Source organism: Anopheles ziemanni, chromosome 2 (assembly GCF_943734765.1).
Source record: "Anopheles ziemanni chromosome 2, idAnoZiCoDA_A2_x.2, whole genome shotgun sequence".
Taxonomy (NCBI): domain Eukaryota; kingdom Metazoa; phylum Arthropoda; class Insecta; order Diptera; family Culicidae; genus Anopheles; species Anopheles ziemanni.
In genome coordinates, this window is record NC_080705.1 from 67,180,458 (window position 1) to 67,199,203 (window position 18,746).

The 18,746-nt window shown below is 40.8% G+C and overlaps 3 protein-coding genes across 3 annotated transcripts; all 3 read left to right on the forward strand.

Annotated features, from left to right (window-relative positions):
• The first annotated feature begins 5,600 nt into the window (after positions 1-5,600).
• Positions 5,601-7,951, forward strand: LOC131280992 (GTP-binding protein Rit2). The gene is made up of 3 exons (XM_058310246.1): positions 5,601-6,212; positions 6,862-7,322; positions 7,681-7,951. The coding sequence occupies exons 1-3, from the start codon at positions 6,026-6,028 to the stop codon at positions 7,804-7,806; spliced, it is 774 nt and encodes a 257-aa protein (XP_058166229.1). The 5' UTR covers positions 5,601-6,025; the 3' UTR covers positions 7,807-7,951.
• A 3,244-nt stretch (positions 7,952-11,195) lies between these two features.
• Positions 11,196-12,753, forward strand: LOC131281168 (adenosine deaminase-like protein). Its single transcript, XM_058310427.1, has 6 exons — positions 11,196-11,269; positions 11,330-11,472; positions 11,536-11,724; positions 11,798-12,117; positions 12,188-12,330; positions 12,404-12,753. The coding sequence occupies exons 1-6, from the start codon at positions 11,240-11,242 to the stop codon at positions 12,599-12,601; spliced, it is 1,023 nt and encodes a 340-aa protein (XP_058166410.1). The 5' UTR covers positions 11,196-11,239; the 3' UTR covers positions 12,602-12,753.
• A 136-nt stretch (positions 12,754-12,889) lies between these two features.
• On the forward strand, positions 12,890-13,796 carry LOC131294153 (RNA-binding protein pno1). The gene has a single exon (XM_058322199.1). It carries the CDS (start codon positions 12,890-12,892, stop codon positions 13,550-13,552), a length of 663 nt encoding a protein of 220 aa, XP_058178182.1. The 3' UTR covers positions 13,553-13,796.
• Positions 13,797-18,746: the final 4,950 nt, after the last annotated feature.

The following is an 18,746-nucleotide window of genomic DNA, read 5'->3' on the forward strand; positions in this document are numbered from 1 at the left end:
GGGTGAAGCTGGTTGAATTGAGGAATCCTCTTTTAAAAAGAATGAAATTGAACCATCATCCTTTTCGATTGATCCTTCGTGAGAAGACCAAAACACAAAGCAACAGATGAGCAAACACAAACAAACGAAGTCAGGATTAGGATTGGATTTGTATGTCTAACGGCGCGCGCTTTTGAGCGAACCCGTCGGAAGGGGTCCCCCGGAAAATAGTATCTGTCCGCCGTCATCTCCCGTTTTATATTTCATTGATCCAAACCATTCGAAATGTGTTGGAAATGTTTTACAGAAGCCGCATCGAATGCGTTTCCTTTTCGTGCGGTCATCCGTATTGAGGCTGGAGGCCCGCCACCGGGATACACCCGGAAGTACCATCCATGCGTAACGTGTCACCATTTTACTTTGGGAGAGTTCTCACTTAATCCGGAAGCAGTGGGACAATCCCGACTGCAAATGACAAAAACAGGATGATACGATCATACAAGGGAATGCAATCAACAAACGGGAACGGAAGTGTGCACTTCTCTTTAGTAGAGCCCGTCGTTGCCTTTTTCTTTTCTTTGTTGGGCCCATCACTCCGCGGGCACGCATCTTTTTTTTTAAGTAGGAGAGGACGGAAAAAACGGAACGGTCTGTACTAGGTTTTTAGGGTTTATGTTTCTCATATTCGGCTCCCATCTTTCTTTTTATTAACACATACACACACGTACACACACACACAAACACACCACATATGCATACATACATAGCATGGCATCTATTAGATGTGTTTTTTTATTATTAACTATTTGGTAAGCGGTTAAGTAAGTGTTGTGTATGCAAAACAAAAGAACAAATTACAAAACAACAGCAAAAAAAACTATTCAAGAGAATCCGTGTGTGTTTCGTTTATGTTGATGAGAATGTTAGGAGAATGATGTTAGCGCCAGGACGAACGTAGAAACATGGAACATGGCATTCATAATACGGCAGGAAAATGGAAATGGAACATAAGCAGCATATTACTGCTACCACCACCACCACCACATTAATTTAGTAGCAGATGAAAGTGGAACCGTCAATGACACAAAACCACGTTTTCTTCTCGTTCATTCTCACATGCATTTGCTAAACATTATCAAGCATAGATTATTCATCCAACTGGACAGGAAACTTTACACAGCATCTGGGACATTATACTTGTGCCCGTTGCTTGCGGGCATCCCAAAAACATCTCCGAACATCCACTTAAAAGGTAGCGCAACAAAATAACTCCCTCAATAAGTTTCGTAGCTTTCGGCGGCGATTTGGAAAGGTAGGATTTTAATTTGTTTTTGAATGCTGTCGTTCCATTGAAACAAGAAGCATGGTAAAAGGAAGCAAGTCTAACGCATATATGCTACGCATGCCGATGAAATGCCGAAATGATGAAGGGAGTGGTTTGAATTGAATGATTACGAATGTTTCCCTTACGGGGGGTCAGCAGAAGTAGAAGTAGTACAGGCCGAGCAGGATGAAGAACAACGCGGCGGCAACGAAAACGATGATAAAGATGGTGACGATGATGAGAAGGAGATGAATTTAGGCTAGTATAGATGTAACGCAGATAAAAGAAAGTGAAAAAAAAACAGATTAAACGAAAGAGAGCGTAAGTTGGATTGAGCGAGTGAGGGAAGAGTCAGAATTTTAAAAATAGAAAGCAGAAGAATAAATTCTAACCAATGATGAATGGAAAAAAAAAACAAAAAACAAAACACGAACATCTACCATCATGCTACACCTCAAAATCCGATTGTGTCTCTTCTCGTGGCCGATTTCGTTGGCCGTGCTAGCTTGTTGCTGCTCGTGTGGACCAAGGAACGAACCTCGGCGGATGTGGTGTTGTCACTCCGTAGAATCATTCTTTTGTTTTGCTTGTGCGCCGCGAAAACCAATTTCATGCCGTAACTAATCCTTGCGGACGCTCCTTGGGTGTTTCGAGTGCGCGTGCCCTGATATACTGTTGGATGTGTGTTTTACTTCGGTGGATTCTGCTGTTGACGAGGAACTGCGATAAAGGTAAGCATGAGCAGCGAGTCTAACAAAAGTGGATATATCAGTTGTATTTTTCATTCTTTTATTTTAGAAAATGAATACCTTGTGCTATGAGGACCACTACCCATGTTGGATGGCGACGTAAGCATGCGCAGTACATCGAAAACTCATCAGGTTACTAGGATTGAAGCGGTCATCTTTACTTTAGCAGCATGCAAACAAAATCCACTGCAATGCCAATCGACAAAGTAGGCAAAACAACAAACGAGTGAACAAGCAACGTACGATTTGCGATGCTTTCCTGACTTCAGCTTCTGCGTGTGAGTACATGTGTGCGATCTACAACTTCCGTCGGTTAATTATACCTTCAGGCAAAAACACTTCCATTAGTAATCCTGTTTTGCTATAGCTCGATCCTCAAGATATAATTCCCAAGTCGTTAGGTGATCGCATTCGTAAAGGTCGAGGGTTGGCGGAAATAAAAGTGGAACGAGCAATGTAGTAAGAGATGGTACAAGCTAAGGCCAATTTCTAACAAATATTAAAATCGGGTATTTTAGCATGTATGCAAGTAGGTACTTTCCCAAGATCGTTGTGTCGATGTATAATGCGTGTGTGAACAAGTTTTTCTGCCGATAGTCATCTTTTTACAACAACAAACACGTGTTGCGTGTGTCATCCTGTATCTGTCTTGTACGATCGATATTGATGGTGAATTTAATGGTTTTCTGGTGCAGTGATACACACGCACGAGGGGCTCAGTTGGACCTCAAAACAAGTACCCAGTCAGCGGAGAAAGGAGTATTGAACAATTGGTTATTTCACACTTTGCACAGTGCGATGGTAGACGAGAGACATCCTGCTGGATTGTGGGACATTTCGAATCCTTCCCACCAAACAATATACAAGAGGCCGTTGCGCGTACTGTACCCCATAGCAGAGTAGATAATTTGATCCTTTTTGACACTAAAGCTCACGTATCTCGTTGATCTTCTACTCTGCGTACCGTACAGTAAAGATGTATAGGACGTTCGTGGACAAGAGGATCTCCTAGGTCGTCGGCAACAAGGGTAAAAAATATGACTGAAACACTTACAAACAACACTGTAGCTAAACATCAGAAACAAATTAACGATCAAAATTCTACTCCAATTAATAAGATATAAATTAAAAAAGTTATTATGACTAAGTAAAAGCAACATCATCAACCAAATTACCACTAATATTTCTATCAATTTAAAAGGCTGCACTGGCAAGAATAGGGAAGTTGTTTAACGCTTTTGACTTCATCTTCGGCAGGGCAACATATAATATCGACGAAGCCACGTAAAATTTAATCGCTTCATTAAAAAAAACATATTGAACGGTAAAATGTGCAAATTTTGAAAATGGCTTTGAGCACTACCGTGGTTTTCTATTTGCAAAAAAGAAATTGGTTATAGAGGGAAGCAAAGGTACGTCGTGGCTTATGATTTTCCATAACGGAATGGCTTCTGGAGATCGGAATGACTATACTGGTTGATTTTTTTCTAAACTTAATTTTTGTTTTCACTACCTGAGAGCTATTGAGGCAAAGGAAAAGTATTGGTTGGTTAGTTAGGATTGGCATATTGCAGGAATGACATCGCGCAAAGGCATGATTTGCTATTTCCTCGTTGTTGTTTGGAACATCAAAATGGAAAATAGAATCAATGTGAAATTTGTGGCTCATATTGTAGGGAAGTTATCATATGACGATCGAGAATGTTGGTAGTGAGTAACGATTAAAAGGTTAAAAGTTTTATATACTTATTTGTAGCTATGATGTGGTTTTCAACCAACTTTCTAGTTTTAATAATTTGTTATTTGAATAAATGGCACAAATCGATTAATTTGGAGGAAACAAATGCAGACGTCTGCTTTAAGTTTCTCGTCCATTCGTTTTTCTTGTGCGCTTTTGGATTTTGGTGCGTCTCTGAACTGTAGGGATAATATTTGCAACCGCTGCAAACTTTTCAACGCTGAGATGGCACGTTCGCACCCACCACGTGTTGGGTAGATTGAAAAATACTAAACATATAAACAAAGAAAAATATGCCTAACTATACATATTTATGCTTTCTAGCACACCATTCTTCACATGTCAGTGTCAATAGTCGAGAGATATAAGATAAAATTCCCACTTTTGCGTACGGGGAAAGGCTAGAATAAGCAACATACAATATTTCACCCCTCACGTGGTACATGCACCGAGGGCATGTCGCTTTGCTAGTGTATCAAAGTAAAAGAAGCAAAAAAAGCAGTGTATAACAAATTATTATCAACTATTTTACATTACCATACATTCGAAATAGAGGAGACACTAAGAGCCATTTAACATAAAATCAAGCTGCTGGTAATATTCAAAGACCGGCTGGAGAGAACCTGAAACATAAACACACTTGCATATTTTTATTTTTTCATCAACAGGTCATCTACATCATTTATTGTAATTTTTCAACGAACCAACACAAAACGCCACGAACTACTACAAAGTACCATTGAACAAATAATTAAACCTTTATCGCCTTTTTACGGAAAGAAGTGGGCAAAGCCACTTTGAAGCATCATAGATAAAACTTATCGAATTATTATGCTGTAGGGAAGAGAAAGAATATGGTGATGGAAGGCAATTTAATTAAAATTTGAAACTAATGTGGATAGAAAGAAGGGAACATTTTCGTTTTAAAATTAATATGTCGTAAGAGCGGTAAATCAGCAAAACTAAATGGTCCCAAAGTAACGTACATCGTTGAATGGTCATGAAAATGGATACGATAATCAGATGTCGATAGAATGCAAAGTATCGGAAAGGATGAAACGTAGTGATGAGGAGCGGTTGAATTTTGAAAGCTTGGCGGCGGATATACGATACGGCGGAATTGTAAGCTTTTGTTGTGCAAAAAGGCAGAATTAGGGCGGTCTAGGTAAATTCGTTTAAAAAAAGAAATGCTAACAACACGCACGGAAGATGTTTTTAAAACTATTGACTATGTATCGGTCGCAAGGATGCAAAAAACAAAACAAAAACTGGAAAGTGATGGGAAATAAACCTGTTTTCAAAAAAAGAATGAAATCGGTGTTATTTTGAATTATACCGATAGTTTTGGTTTTATTCTGAATGGAATGTTGTTGACTGGAAATTGTGGTGAGTACAAGGACGGGTTTGAATTTATTTTTTCTGTGCGTAATGTTGAAATTTAAAAAAAAATCCTCATTTGGGTTCCTTCAACAAGGTGATTATTCCATTGTATTGTATCCACCTTGGTTCTAAGAATTGACATTTCTTGTGGTGACGTAACAGTTGTAAATAAACAAATTTCCATAACCAATTTCTTATTCAGCCGAAGTTTAATTTTAATTGCAGATATCGCTATAGGTTCTTTGAAAACAAACTGAAAGTTTAAGCCTCAATTTTGTTTGGTTACAAAGGTAATCGTAATTAAGCAGACAGGCAAGAATGTAATCTAGCAAGGTCACTTGAACGAAGCAATTGTTGTAGCTTAGAAAAAACAACCTTGTTCAGGATACGATTCTCGACATCTAAAGTCAGTATTCTCCCGACAGGACACAGTAACGGGAGTGGTCCGCTCGAGATGTCCTGCTGGCTACATTTCAAACGCAGAAAGATGTCGAAAAAGTTGGTGTACTTCGGTCAGTTGTAAACGGTGCTGCCAAGAATCCTTCTGCTGGCCACGCTCGACACGGCATGTGTGACCCGTCCTCAAGGGACTGCACATGAACGGTTTGCCAGGAAGGACATTTCGGTGAATACATGACCACTACCAGCCTGGGTTCGCGAATTGTATGAATCTATTGTTTTCGGGGCGTGCAGCTGGACGGAATCTACTTGCCAGTTTCGCTATTTCTAGTGCTTCCGTAGCGAGACCAGCCGGACGAGTGATATATTGCAGCGTTATCCCGACCGCTCGTGGCAGTTAGTTTTTCCAGAAGAGCCAACCAACCCACCACTTCAACAGGCAAGCAACCAGCAACCATGGCGGGTGATTTTTCTGGCTGTACGGCACGCAAGAAAAACCGGGCCCAATCCATCGAATACAACCCAGTTAAAACGGACGGCAGCGGGGAAAACTCAAAGCAACCAACCAACCCGCTTACGACCCGCAGTGGACTACGGGTGTACAAGATTGTTATCCTCGGAGACGGCGGTGTTGGCAAATCGGGTAAGACACTAAACGAGAATCTTTGAATTTTAAGATTCAATGATAGCAAAGTAGCCACGAAAAGCTACTGATGTGGTGTGGGCCAACTGCTACTGATGGTACTTTGCCGTACGGACAGGAGAATGGTTTTTCGCAGTTAAACAAACCACCTCCAAACGTGGGTGGTAAGGTAAACACACACGCACGCATCGATCTGTGGCATTTGTTTACGAGAAGACAGTTCAACGAATGACGCGAGTAGTATTATCGATTATTTTCTTTATTCTTTTCTCTATTGTTGTTGTCTCCCGGCTGGAAATCTTCAACCGTTGCGCCGCCAACTGTTGAGCGAGACGGAGACCATCGTTTGTCATCATCGATGGCGGAGGTGTGTTGGTGGGTGAGGGAGGAGGTGGGGAGACCCGTGACCTAGACGGTGGCAAAGGGCTTTGTTTTATGGTTGACTGGTTCGCCCTTTGCGCCTTACAGTGGGCGATGGTCCGAATGTGGGCAATTGGTTTTTACCATCCGATGTGCGTCATCAAATACCGGTGCGTTTGGATGGGCTTAGTGTTCGAAGAATAAATGTTTCTCCCTTGTGCTCCCACCCACGCCATCAATCAAAAAGAGCGATTAAAACAATTTATTTTTCTTTCCATGTTATTTTCAGCCGTAACGCTCCAGTTCGTGAGTCACAGCTTTCTCGACTATCACGATCCAACGATCGAGGACTCGTACCAGCAGCAGGCCGTCATTGACGGGGAAGCGGCCCTGCTGGACATATTGGACACGGCCGGGCAGGTCGAGTTTACCGCCATGCGCGACCAGTACATGCGGTGCGGCGAGGGCTTCATCATTTGCTACTCGGTCACGGATCGGCACAGCTTCCAGGAGGCATCCGAGTACCGGAAGCTGATCGCGCGTGTTCGGCTCACGGAGGACATACCGCTCGTGCTCGTGGCAAACAAGCTGGATCTGCAGTCGCAGCGCAAGGTGTCGACCGAGGAGGGCCGCAACCTGGCAAAGCAGTTCGGTTGTCCGTTCTACGAAACGTCGGCCGCCTTGAGGCACTACATTGATGAGGCGTTTTTCTCCCTGGTGCGGGAAATACGGCGAAAGGAGGAACAGCGGGTGAGTCTTCAAAATCAAAGAAAAGTTTCCCAGGCCTTTATTTTTTGAAAACACCAAATAAAATTAACTATTATAATTAACCACTTTTTTTTATTTAAAAAATGGTTAATGGCCAAATTGCGTTTCACCTTGACGCTTCAAACGTCTAACAAAAAATCGCAAGTTTTGTTTTCAAAGGATTATTATACGTTTCTGTCTTCCAGGAAGCAATAACTTCCACCCAAGAAGCCAAAATATCCAGTCTCCAACTGTCCCATTTGCTATCGTTCTTCTTTTTTTGTGTACAATTTATTTGACTAAGGATATAAAAGATATACCTTACCAATATTTTCCTTCTTTCTTTGTGTTTATTTATCAGGCTCTCAACGGGGGCTCCAGTTCGGAAAAGATACACCCCAGACGGCGCAGCCGATGGTGGCGATTACGGTCAATATTTGCACTCGTCTTCAGACGTCGCCGCAATCCCAACGATACCAACCCATAGGAAGGCGTGCCGGTGGCAACGGGGAAAGGAGTTGTGCGAAAATCGATCCAGCATATTTGGGCCAGAGTTTCCAACAGGTTTGCCTTTTTGTTTTCTCCAGTTGGATATATTGTTCGCCACTCCTTTTAGTAGCTGTCCTCCTATGTGCGTGTAGTGTATAGGTTGGTTTTGGTATGGCCATCCTATGGCAGTCGAACGTTTATCGACGAAATGTCAACTCTCCCAGCGGGCGTCCCGAATTCTTGTGGTCAATAACGGACGAAACAGCCATGAGCTAAATGTTACCTGTACCCGGGCGTATAGACTCTTTTCGGGCAGTCGCCACATTACAGCGTACGACGACAAGGAATTAACCTAAGCAAAGGCTTTTAACCACATAGTACATGTGCCACTTAGTCGCCACTAAGTGTATCATCGTGTTTTAGGAGTATAATTTATAGTCGAAGAAAAGGCACCCAATTTGGTAGGTAACTCGTTCCATCATCCACTATTGTAGGAGATAAAAATGTACGGTTCCCGTGGGCCGGGAAGAACATAAGAAAAAATGGGAAATGTAAGATTTCATCAAACCAGATGTAGCATTAGAATAGTTGGATTCTTTAGTACAAGAATCATACGTAATCATTAGGCGTACTTCTTCCGAACATCAATCAACGAATGGAACTAATTCTAGTTTAACGGTTAATTTGTAAGACGAATGCTTTGCATTGTGTTTTAACCCGCTCGCGCACATAGTGCTCAATAGTTTATTTTTTAGAGTACGTGGCTGGGATTCGCCATCGGAAGTGGATCGGAAGAGAATTAGTCGAATTCAATACCCTTTTCATGCTTACATTACCGTACAAAACAAAATGAAAAAAGAAATTATGGCGTTAAACGTAAATCATCCAACATTTGTGTAGACATCCGTCGGTGTCTAACAAAAAAGCATCCAAAGGGGAAAAAATCAAAATCATACATTTTGCGAAGCAACTACCTGTCCTACACTGACCCAAAGTATCTGTGATGTATGCCAAAACAATGAAGAATATCATATTTATTTCTATTTTACTCCGTACGTGACGAACACATCGGTTTGGAGCAACGTTTTACTTTCATCCCACTTTATATAGAACCAGATTCTCCTTGCAGAGTTGGTTCTGGTTGCGTTACTCTTTCCGTTTCAAGCACTAAAAGTATTCGGTATGTGTTCTGAATGGTTTCGTTCACTACAAAAATAGATACTAATGAACTATAACTATAAGAAGATAAAAAATAACGCAATACATACACAGTACCAATCAAACCAGAGAATGAACAACCAGGTTTAAGGCTATATAGTGATAGTCTGTTATCACACAATAGAGGAACCACAACTATCATATTCATAGTACTCAAACAGGGTTACAGGAAAAAAGAAACTTTCACGAATTAACGTCATTTATAAAACATCAGAGCAGCGTTTTGACGAGAAGGAGAAAACTCGGTAGATTTACAATCTGCCATAACTATAAACGGGTGATGTCAGCACATTATCAAAAGAAAAGTATTCAACTCTTAAAGCCAGGGGGAGTTCGGAAGGGGGAAGCAGAAATATTAGGAATTGATGTAGCATTTTGCTTTATACATTTTTTTTAGCGACTTGGTTTCAAAATTGTATTCTTATGCTGTTGAAATATGCAAGAGATTTCATACCTCCAAAGTGACTACTTTTCCATTATTTACAAAAAAGTTTCAAAAAATGGTGAAGATTATCTTTCATTTTCCTTTGAACTTGAAAGTGATTATGCAGTATTAAATTTAGGAATTATCAAAGAAAAAGGATTTTTAAGTTTCCCATTCTCTATACAAAAGATCCTTTAAACCATTCCAACTCTACAAAGCTCGAGCTACATTATAGGAATTCATCAAAAAGCAATTTCACCAGAAAATACTGATAACAAGAGGCAACAATTCATAGGAAAAATAAGCAATAGAAATCGTATGCAACTTTAAAACTCTCAGCACAAGTGAAACCATTCATGTTACCGGACTTTAGTGAATCTGTTGGGGTAGTGCGTGGCTTCGGATCCACGAGTGAGAGGGGATTCGTCAAATCTCCTAAAATTAGCCAGTCTGTTTATGAGCTATCGGATTCATACAAAGCAATAGATTTGAAATGTTGAGCGAATCACTCTTCTTTGGTAGTGGGTAGTCCCGTCTCAACGTGGAATGAAAATCAATAGAATGATAGAAACTGATATGGTTTCCTCGCGTCGCGATTTTTGTCATTAAGTTAGCGTTTTGACGCGAAAATGTTTTGAATGATTATTGCATTTATTTTCGTTAGCTTATAGAAGAAACTGAAACTCTTGCGAAAAATGCTTCCATGTTGAGTTAAACATAAAATTGTTATCCTTCGAGAACATTTCGCACGCCGTCTTAAGATCTTTACGTTACAATTGTACCATTTCGAATGGTGCATCCTACTAACAAGCGACAATAATTACTACGCAAACTGCAAGCTACAAATATTACACCTATACTATCAGTATTTTTCTATTCAAATTTTCTACCTGAATTATTTTAAAAGGATGATTCCTTTTGACTCTAGCTTTGATCACGTCCAAGCAATTTTTTTAAAAAGGACATCTTAAACTTTGCCTAAAAATGACACACCTCGTTTTGCCTGTAGCAGAAGGTTTTTGTAACTGGACAAACGACCTCTAGAAAATACGTTAAAGAAACGAACCAAACGTTGCATTAGTGGTAGGTTTAAGCACTAGAAGTGATATGGTACCCAAACATTGATTCAATGAAATTACCCTCATCGACCGTTAGCCACAAAGTGGTGAAGTGTATTGAATACCACTCGGGATTGTGTGTGTATGTATGTGCGTGTGTACGGCACAATGCGTGCGTGGAGCAGATTGTTACTCGAAGCAAATGTTATTGAAGCAGCGAAAAGATTGTAAAAAACCACCCCAGTATATCATAAACCTCAAAACAACCCCCAAACAGGGATGAACGATGCCCTCAGCGTACCCTTTCGTTCCCGGATATGATAGTGTTATAGAATTAGCGCTTACCTTTTTAAGGAATGGATGTAAGTTTGAATGGTTCTAAGCTAATGAAACTGCGGATGCAAGCGAAGCGATTGTAGAAAACATTTCGTGTAGGCATGCGACACTTTCCGGATGGATGGTGTTTTTTTGTGAGAACATAACAAACGTATTCAAAATAAAATTGAAATGTGCAATCTGCAAGTTGTGGTGTTGTTTGCATTATGTTTAAAGTCACGTGTAGTGATCCTGTAACGGGTTTTACATATACTTTTTAAAAAACCTTTTATGTTCAAACGATGACAGTTAGAAACTAAATATTTTGGCGCGAAAACAATTTTTCATATGTCACTACGATTTTGTTTAGAATCGCTTCAGTTCCTTCTCCGTGTTTACTGCGTGACCTTCGGAAGATGGATTTTTACCGGAAACTGCCTAAAATAGTAACTCAACTCATCATCTGATATCGGAGGCGATTTCAAAAAGATTGTTTTTCATTTAAGGAGTTACATGCCCATCTGAATGGATCTCTGAGTAATGCAACTTTGACCGAACTGCGCGAGCTCAAATATGGAAAGGATGTGCAACCCGGCACCGACGACGGGTTCTACAAGATCCTGAACGGGGAAACTCTTTCCCTGGAGGAGTGAGTTTGAATGATCACGTCCGTCATATAACATTTTCATCAATATTTACTTATTGCCTGTAGATGCTTTAAAAAGTTTCATTACGCGCATGATTTGACCGATCGCCAGGAGACATTGGCGAAGGCAACCGAGCGAGTAATCGACGAGTTCGCCAAGGACAATGTGATCTATTTGGAATTAAGGACTACCCCGAAAGCGACAGGCCATATGTCGAAGCGTGAATATCTTTCGACGGTGTTGGATGTAATGCGGTAAGGAAACAAACATCGCCTTCGTTTTTGTGCTGTACGATCATTCTTTTCTTCCTTTTTAATTATATTTTAGAAATTCAGTGGAACTTTATCCGCAAATGATTGTGAAATTGTTACCATCCATCGACCGTTCAAAAGGCATCATCGAAGCAGATGAAAGCGTTGAGTTGGCGATCGAGCTGAATGCGTTCTATCCGGGATTGATGGCTGGTTTCGATCTGAGTGGTAATCCGTTCGGTACCAAGTTTGCGGAGTTTGTACCACCGCTGCAGAAGGCGCGCAAGCATGGTTTCCGCATGGCATTGCACTGCGGCGAGTTCGAGGATGCACAGGAGGTGAAGGAAATGCTCGACTTCGGTGTGGATCGTATCGGCCATGGTACATTTATCGAGGGTACGTGATCACTTTCGTACTCTGCGGCTTGTAATGGATTTGATTGACTCAATTCTATCTAAATTTGTAGGCGATCATTTGGAGTTTGCTAGGAAAAATAATATACCGTTCGAGTGTTGTCTTACGAGCAACGTGAAATGCAAAACAGTGCCATCGTATGAGGAGCATCACTTCTACAAGTTAATGAAAATGAAACAACCGGTATGCGTATGCGTAAGTGTCGTTTAAGCTTACAAAACAGATGAATTTCGTATCACCACATATCACTATGCTTCTTTTATTGTAGACCGACGACTTTGGTGTATTTGAAACGAGCCTTTCGCAAGAATTAGAAATATGTGCCAAAACTTTTAACCTTTCCAATGAAGAAATTTTCGAACTACAGCTCAAAACGGTCGAGTACACGTTTGCCAGCGATCAAGAGAAAAATAAGATGCGTGAAGTGCTTAAACAATTCAAAGAATCGTCGAAGAACAATGGATAATGTATAAGAAATGTATTGCCATGCAAATTGTCAAATGCATTTCTTAAAGAATTTTAAAAGCACTGAAAATTGAAAAGAATCATCATCTGTGCTGTTCGCTCCGATTCAGTTCCAGTTTAAATAAATCCAATTTCCCATCTCTATGGTAAATGTCAAACTGACAGCTGTTTGTTGTTGTTTCTTGAATCGCACGTGCGGTAGCAGCATTTTATGTGGAAGTTCCAAAAATTGTGCGTTGTATTTAAGTAATAAACTTTGTGCGGTATATTTCATATTCTTCGCATTACAATGGAAGTCGCAAGCAAAAACATGGAAGCTGCAAGCAACGACATGGAAGACGCAGTCGACGACATGGAAACTGAAATAAAGTCGGAATCGGCCGGCAAACCAGAACGGAAAACTAAATTGAATGTTCAAAGTGTGTTGATTCCCCGCAACCGGAGAGCGGCACTGAAGGAGAATTGGATGAAGATTTTCACCCCAGTCGTCGAACAGCTATCACTTGCGATCCGATACAACATTGAAACACGCCGGGTCGAGATACGGGCGAGTCCGAACACAACAGATTTGTCGCACATTCAAAAGGCGGCCGATTTCGTGCGGGCGTTCGCGATTGGGTTCGAGGTGGACGATGCGCTGGCACTGATCCGGCTTGACGATCTCTTCATCGAGACCTTCGAGGTGACGGACGTGAAGCCGTTGAAGGGAGACCACCTGAGTCGCGCCATCGGGCGTGTCGCCGGCAAGGGGGGCAGGACGAAGTTCACCATCGAGAACACGACCAAAACGCGTATCGTAATGCAGGGCCAGAAGATCCACGTCATGGGAAGCTACAAAAACATCCAGCACGCCAAACGGGCACTTAGCCATCTGATTCTGGGATCTCCCGCAAGCAAAGTGTACGGAAATCTGCGTGCGGTAGCCGCGAACCAACACTCGCAGCGCATGTAGAAATAGAAGTGATTAGGTTTACGGAACAGGTCCCCGGACTTCCTTTGTCCGAGCAGCCGTATGAGCATGTTTGCTTTTTCGCCGAATTGCTGAAGGGAAGAATTATTTATGCAGTAGCATAAATGCGTGTAAACAAGTACTGCATTTTGTTTGATTGTATAAATGAGAAGAAAAGATTCAATAAAATTTGTAAGAATTATCCGTTGGAGGAACATTAGCAATAAAGCCTGAATTTCTTTTTAAATTATAACCAATCAAAGTTGTGACCTTTTAATGTTGCATGGTAACAATTCATCAAATTAATAATTCAATGATTTCATTTGAAAACGATTTAAACGCTGATAAGTGGAAAAAATGTAAAATAGTAAAAAAAGAGCTTCATTCATAATCCACATGGAAAATTATTTAAATAAAAATATTTCTTTTAGAGTGGATAAATTTGTAGATGCACTCGGTTATAATTTTCATAAATAATGCTGTTTCTCCGGAAATCCATTTGAATAAAAATAATAAATGACATATGGCATTGAAAAAAGCTTTGAAAACTTTATATAAAGTTCTTCGCTGCACATCATTAGAAAATAAGATTCCATACATCGATTATCCTTTTCTATCAGACTGAAACTAGAAAAAATATCTCAAAATTAAATTCCCTCGATTGTCTTAACCCACTTCATTTTCCTGCTCCCATATTGCACCCGACCCTTTTGAGAAGGTGGAGTTGGACTTCCCTAGCAACTCGTTGGGAGTAGAGTCGTAAAGGGTAACCCTCGCCTTCCACGCTTCCCTCCTGGGCGGGTCGGTGGCGGAACTAAACCGGCGATGCTTTAACCGTCCGATCCTGATGCCGCGGCCGTCGCCGAACTAAGCTGAACATAATCGGTATCGTGATTAATGATTCGAAAGATGAATTACATCTCATCAGCATCAAATATAAATAAATACGAGCAAGACAACTGGCTGCCTGCCTGCCTGCCTGGCAGACTGGTTGGGCATCCGCAACTCGGTTCGGTAATGGGACGGGTGTGATTGCCATGGCGAGTGTTGCCGATGCAAAGCATTTATCCTTCTCCTCCTCCCACCGCGTGGAAAACCTCGTGAACCTTGTGAACTTTTTCGGAAATTGCGATGGTGAAGTCGTTGGATGAGACAGCTGGATCGGAATGGGGTGGTAAAAGGAAAGCTTGGCGAGAAAAAAGGCGAGCACAGTGAAATTGCAGATGGGATCATGGAATGGGAACCAACGAAGCCAACAGTGAGTGATAAATAAATAAAATTAAAACCTATTCTTTGAAGCGGAACCACGTCGAGAGAAAAATAAATGGTTACTTCAAATAGATAAGCAGATTTTTTTTTATGAAAAACCCACATGTTTTTCAATAAAACACAACAATAAACAAACACATATTTAAACTATCTGTTTTTGCAACGAAAAACGAAACCTCACCGGAAGAATTACGCCTTGTGGTACCTCAAAAATGAAAAGTAAAATTGTTGCGATTTTCCCAAGTGTCCAAAAACATTGGCTGGCACTGTAAACCGTTCAATTACTCCGATCTCGTCGTGGTTCGTGCAGACAGCAGGCATTAGTGTGGCGTTAGACGTAAATTAATGCGACTCTCAGAGGGATAGAACTAGAGCCTCTGAAACCGCGTACTGCTTCGTTCCCAATTGATTCTGTATCCTTTCGACGTTGTATTGAAATAACGGTGGTTTGCAGAATTGCTAGCACAACCGGTTTTTTTGTTTTTTGTTTTTGTAACAAAGTAACAGATCAGCGAATATGTGAAAGTATGCTTAAACTTCAATAAGAAAAAATATATATTAAACCCAACATATCTTTTGCCTATAAAACGTGAATGTACAACTTGGTTGGTTCATAAAATTAACTTGAAAGTTGTATATTTTTTTAAATATATTCTTGGGTGTGCAAATTGATCCACGTTTCATACACTTGCACTGCACCTAAGTGGAACGTACTAGATGGATGCTGTGCAATGAAAGCGTCAGGGTGAAGCATTTTCCCACCTCCATCCTGGGAAAACGAAAACCCAAGCGAGCGGGTATAGGAAAAGTTCTTCAAACGAACGAGCTTTCCTCTCGTTAGCATCACGTTTCTTCACGTTCTTTCCGCCTAGCCCTTTCCCGGACATCTTTTGGCAGCGCATTCCAGCGCATTTTCACCCGCCACGCCACGCCACGCTAGCGGTAGAAGAGTCAGAAATATAAAGCAATTAATATTCGCACCGATAAATTACCGATACCGTAGCTGGAAGTGGTGGCCGGAATCGATCGAGTGGACAAGGGGCGCAAATGGCCGCGGAATGCTCACTCGGTTGAATGGGAGCCGAAACGGCGCATCATCACGTGCCGGGGCGCGTCAACTTGGCTTGGCGCCTCGGAAAATCAATTAGTGAGATAAATGATAAGTCAAATTAGGACGCGAGAAGCACGAAATTTGCATAATGATGGATGGTTGCTTTCACAGCTGGGACAGAGGAGAAAATTGTACGCCCGAGGTGGTGACGGAAAATCTCCCACGCTTTTCTGAAGCTATGCAGTTGGAAAAAGGATTAATTTTCCACCGATATGTGTAATATGTTGCATTTCATTTATGAATGCAACTGTGAAACCCTGTTTATGGTGATCATGTTTGAATTGTTACTCAAACAAATGGAGTTGATTTTATCATTTTAAAATCAAAAGTAAACCGATACTATTTATTTTCTTTGGATTATATGTTACCCGACTTAAATTTAAAGCCGCTAAAGAATTTTTTTGCATAGAAGAAAGAAATGAATATTTTCCTACCAGCAAATTGGAAAAAAACGAAGTACAGTTGGTCCCCGCAGTACGCGAATGTTTGGGACCGGACGCAATAGTGTATATCGAATTTTCGCGTATTGCGGATTTCCTCTGCCATTTCGTTTATACCTCATATTGAAGAGTTGACACTGAGAGGGAATCGCTTATTTAACATATCTTTTATCGAAATCACTAATAAGTGTTCCATTTCTTACATTGCATAATTATGTCTCTGTTAAAAAGTGCATATTAAAAACTTCATTCTACCAAAACAAAGTAAAATTGACTAGTCAGAACTCAAGCAACGCTATGAGCTGTCAGTTGAAAAAAATCGCGTATTACGAATTCGCGTATATCGAGTATCGCGTACTGCGGGGACCAACTGTAATAGGATTTTGTGGGAATGCGATCAATTCAACGTTCCCTCTACCACCCGGCAAAATAGTCTGGCGTACTTTCCCTGTCCTGCGGTGGGAAACACATTTTACGACAGTGGCTGGCCACGCTCGTAAAACGACTCATCAGGATCCGTTGCAAATACACAACCACATCGCTTGTGTTGTTGTGCCACGAAAGATTACTTTCATTGAATACAATCAATTAGCAATTTGTTCATTAGCTGAGAAATTGGCCACATCCTTGGGGCCCCGGCTGTAGGATCGCTGGACCATCGTCTGTTTTTACGACCAGCTCATTAAAAAAGCATTCCAGAATGGATGGATGGACATATTCGTTGCGCGCATATTCCTGCTGTGTTTAAATGTCTTCAGTGGATAGCTACAATCCTTCTAAGTAACGAAGAAAATGGAGGATCTTATAGCAAATGCTGTATAAATGGAGTCTAATCAGGTGATAAAGCCTAAAAAGGGCAATGTTGTATCGAACTTGACTAGTTTTGTTTTTCAAATAATTCACAAACAAGTTGTTATTCTAAGTATTATCTAAAAAAACAGTTTTTTAGTAATTCCATTGATTTATCAACAAACAATTGAACAATTTCGTTATTGGCTCGTGTTCTAACTAAATTCTTATCTTATTAAATAATATATTATTATCTATATTGAAAGCGGTAAACGTTTGTAGGATTTTGTAGATAGCTCCCAAGAGAAGCATAAGATTTAAATGCTCCTTGATGATCATTTTAAACCAATAAGGTTTTTCTCATAAACAAATTTCATGTATAGTAAGGTGAATACATGTTATTCAATATTATTCTTTTGGACAATCAAATAATCGAATTAACCCACGTTTGTGTACTCGCATTCCACCATTTGCTACTGGCGCTGCGGTTGATAATTTTCTCCATTCGGCAGAGATTAACATTTTACAGCATATCCTTTGTGACATTGGGATCTATCGGACACCCACTGTTAGCGCATAATGTGATCGTCCAAGAATTAGCCTTCCCATTCCGATGTGTGTAATAAGACTCGCAAGACGCCGCTCTTCGGAAACGAATCTTGGTAAACTTTGTCCCTGGGGACACTTCAAGCTTGGAATGCATCCGATGGTAAAAACACATGCATAGATACGGGCACGGTAAGGGTATTTGCATATATTCTTGTGGCATCTGGACAGGGGCGATTGTCGAGGCGGAAATCGATCCCTGCGGCGTTGCAGACTTCTTTTTTCAAAGGAAAATCGTTAGAGCTCTATAAGGCGAGTGGAAAAGCAGTATGAGGAGAGGAAGCGCACGCCAAACTCGGAATTAAAGCCCGACCCAAGAGCGGAAAGGCTGAGCAGCCTGAAAAATTAACATGTGGCAAACATCTTGTTCGCAGCTCGACATGTTTTTCGTATTCTTTGATTCTCTTTCGCATCTTTTTCTGCCGCTTCTTGAATCCCTTCGACCTGCATTCGTCCTGTGGAGAGAGATAAATCGAACCGCACCGCGCTGCAGTTATGCATCTTCTCGGAAAATTGCGTCTTGCAATGTTGATTCTTTTGAATGATTGAGAAATTATGCGACAAATTAAAAGTTAGTCCCTAAAGAAAAACATCTGTACCTAACCTGTGTCGTAATTTCACAAGCATGTTGCTGTCTATGCGCATGCACACCAAATCGAGCTTGTGATCGTCCGAGGGGGGAGGGTGTTATAAATAATTATTGCCATTTTCCTGCTGAAGCGAGGAAACGGAGAGTATGCCTGGACAAACAAGTCCTTCAAAGTGCATGCAATAATAAAAGGGTGTTTCCCTTTCATTCCTTTTTCTGGCAATTATTGGGCGTTTCAAATTCAGGGTGTATTACAATTAATTTTATAAGAAGTTCGTGGTTTGTGATTGTGATGTCCTATATGGCTTCGTAGTTAGTAAAAACAAAACTGATTTCAATGTCGCTTCCAAAATTAATTTCAAACACAATTTCGGTCCGACTTAGGGACGATCT

Bases quoted from the DNA above. Each gene is read 5' to 3' on its own strand.
- LOC131280992 (XM_058310246.1), top strand. From the start codon at position 6,026: ATGGCGGGTGATTTTTCTGGCTGTACGGCACGCAAGAAAAACCGGGCC. The intron at 6,213-6,861 runs GTAAGACACTAA...TGTTATTTTCAG, and splicing joins CGGCGGTGTTGGCAAATCGG to CCGTAACGCTCCAGTTCGTG. The intron at 7,323-7,680 runs GTGAGTCTTCAA...TTTATTTATCAG, and splicing joins GGCGAAAGGAGGAACAGCGG to GCTCTCAACGGGGGCTCCAG.
- LOC131281168 (XM_058310427.1), top strand. From the start codon at position 11,240: ATGGATTTTTACCGGAAACTGCCTAAAATA. The intron at 11,473-11,535 runs GTGAGTTTGAAT...TATTGCCTGTAG, and splicing joins GAAACTCTTTCCCTGGAGGA to ATGCTTTAAAAAGTTTCATT. The intron at 12,118-12,187 runs GTACGTGATCAC...CTAAATTTGTAG, and splicing joins CCATGGTACATTTATCGAGG to GCGATCATTTGGAGTTTGCT.
- LOC131294153 (XM_058322199.1), top strand. From the start codon at position 12,890: ATGGAAGTCGCAAGCAAAAACATGGAAGCTGCAAGCAACGACATGGAA.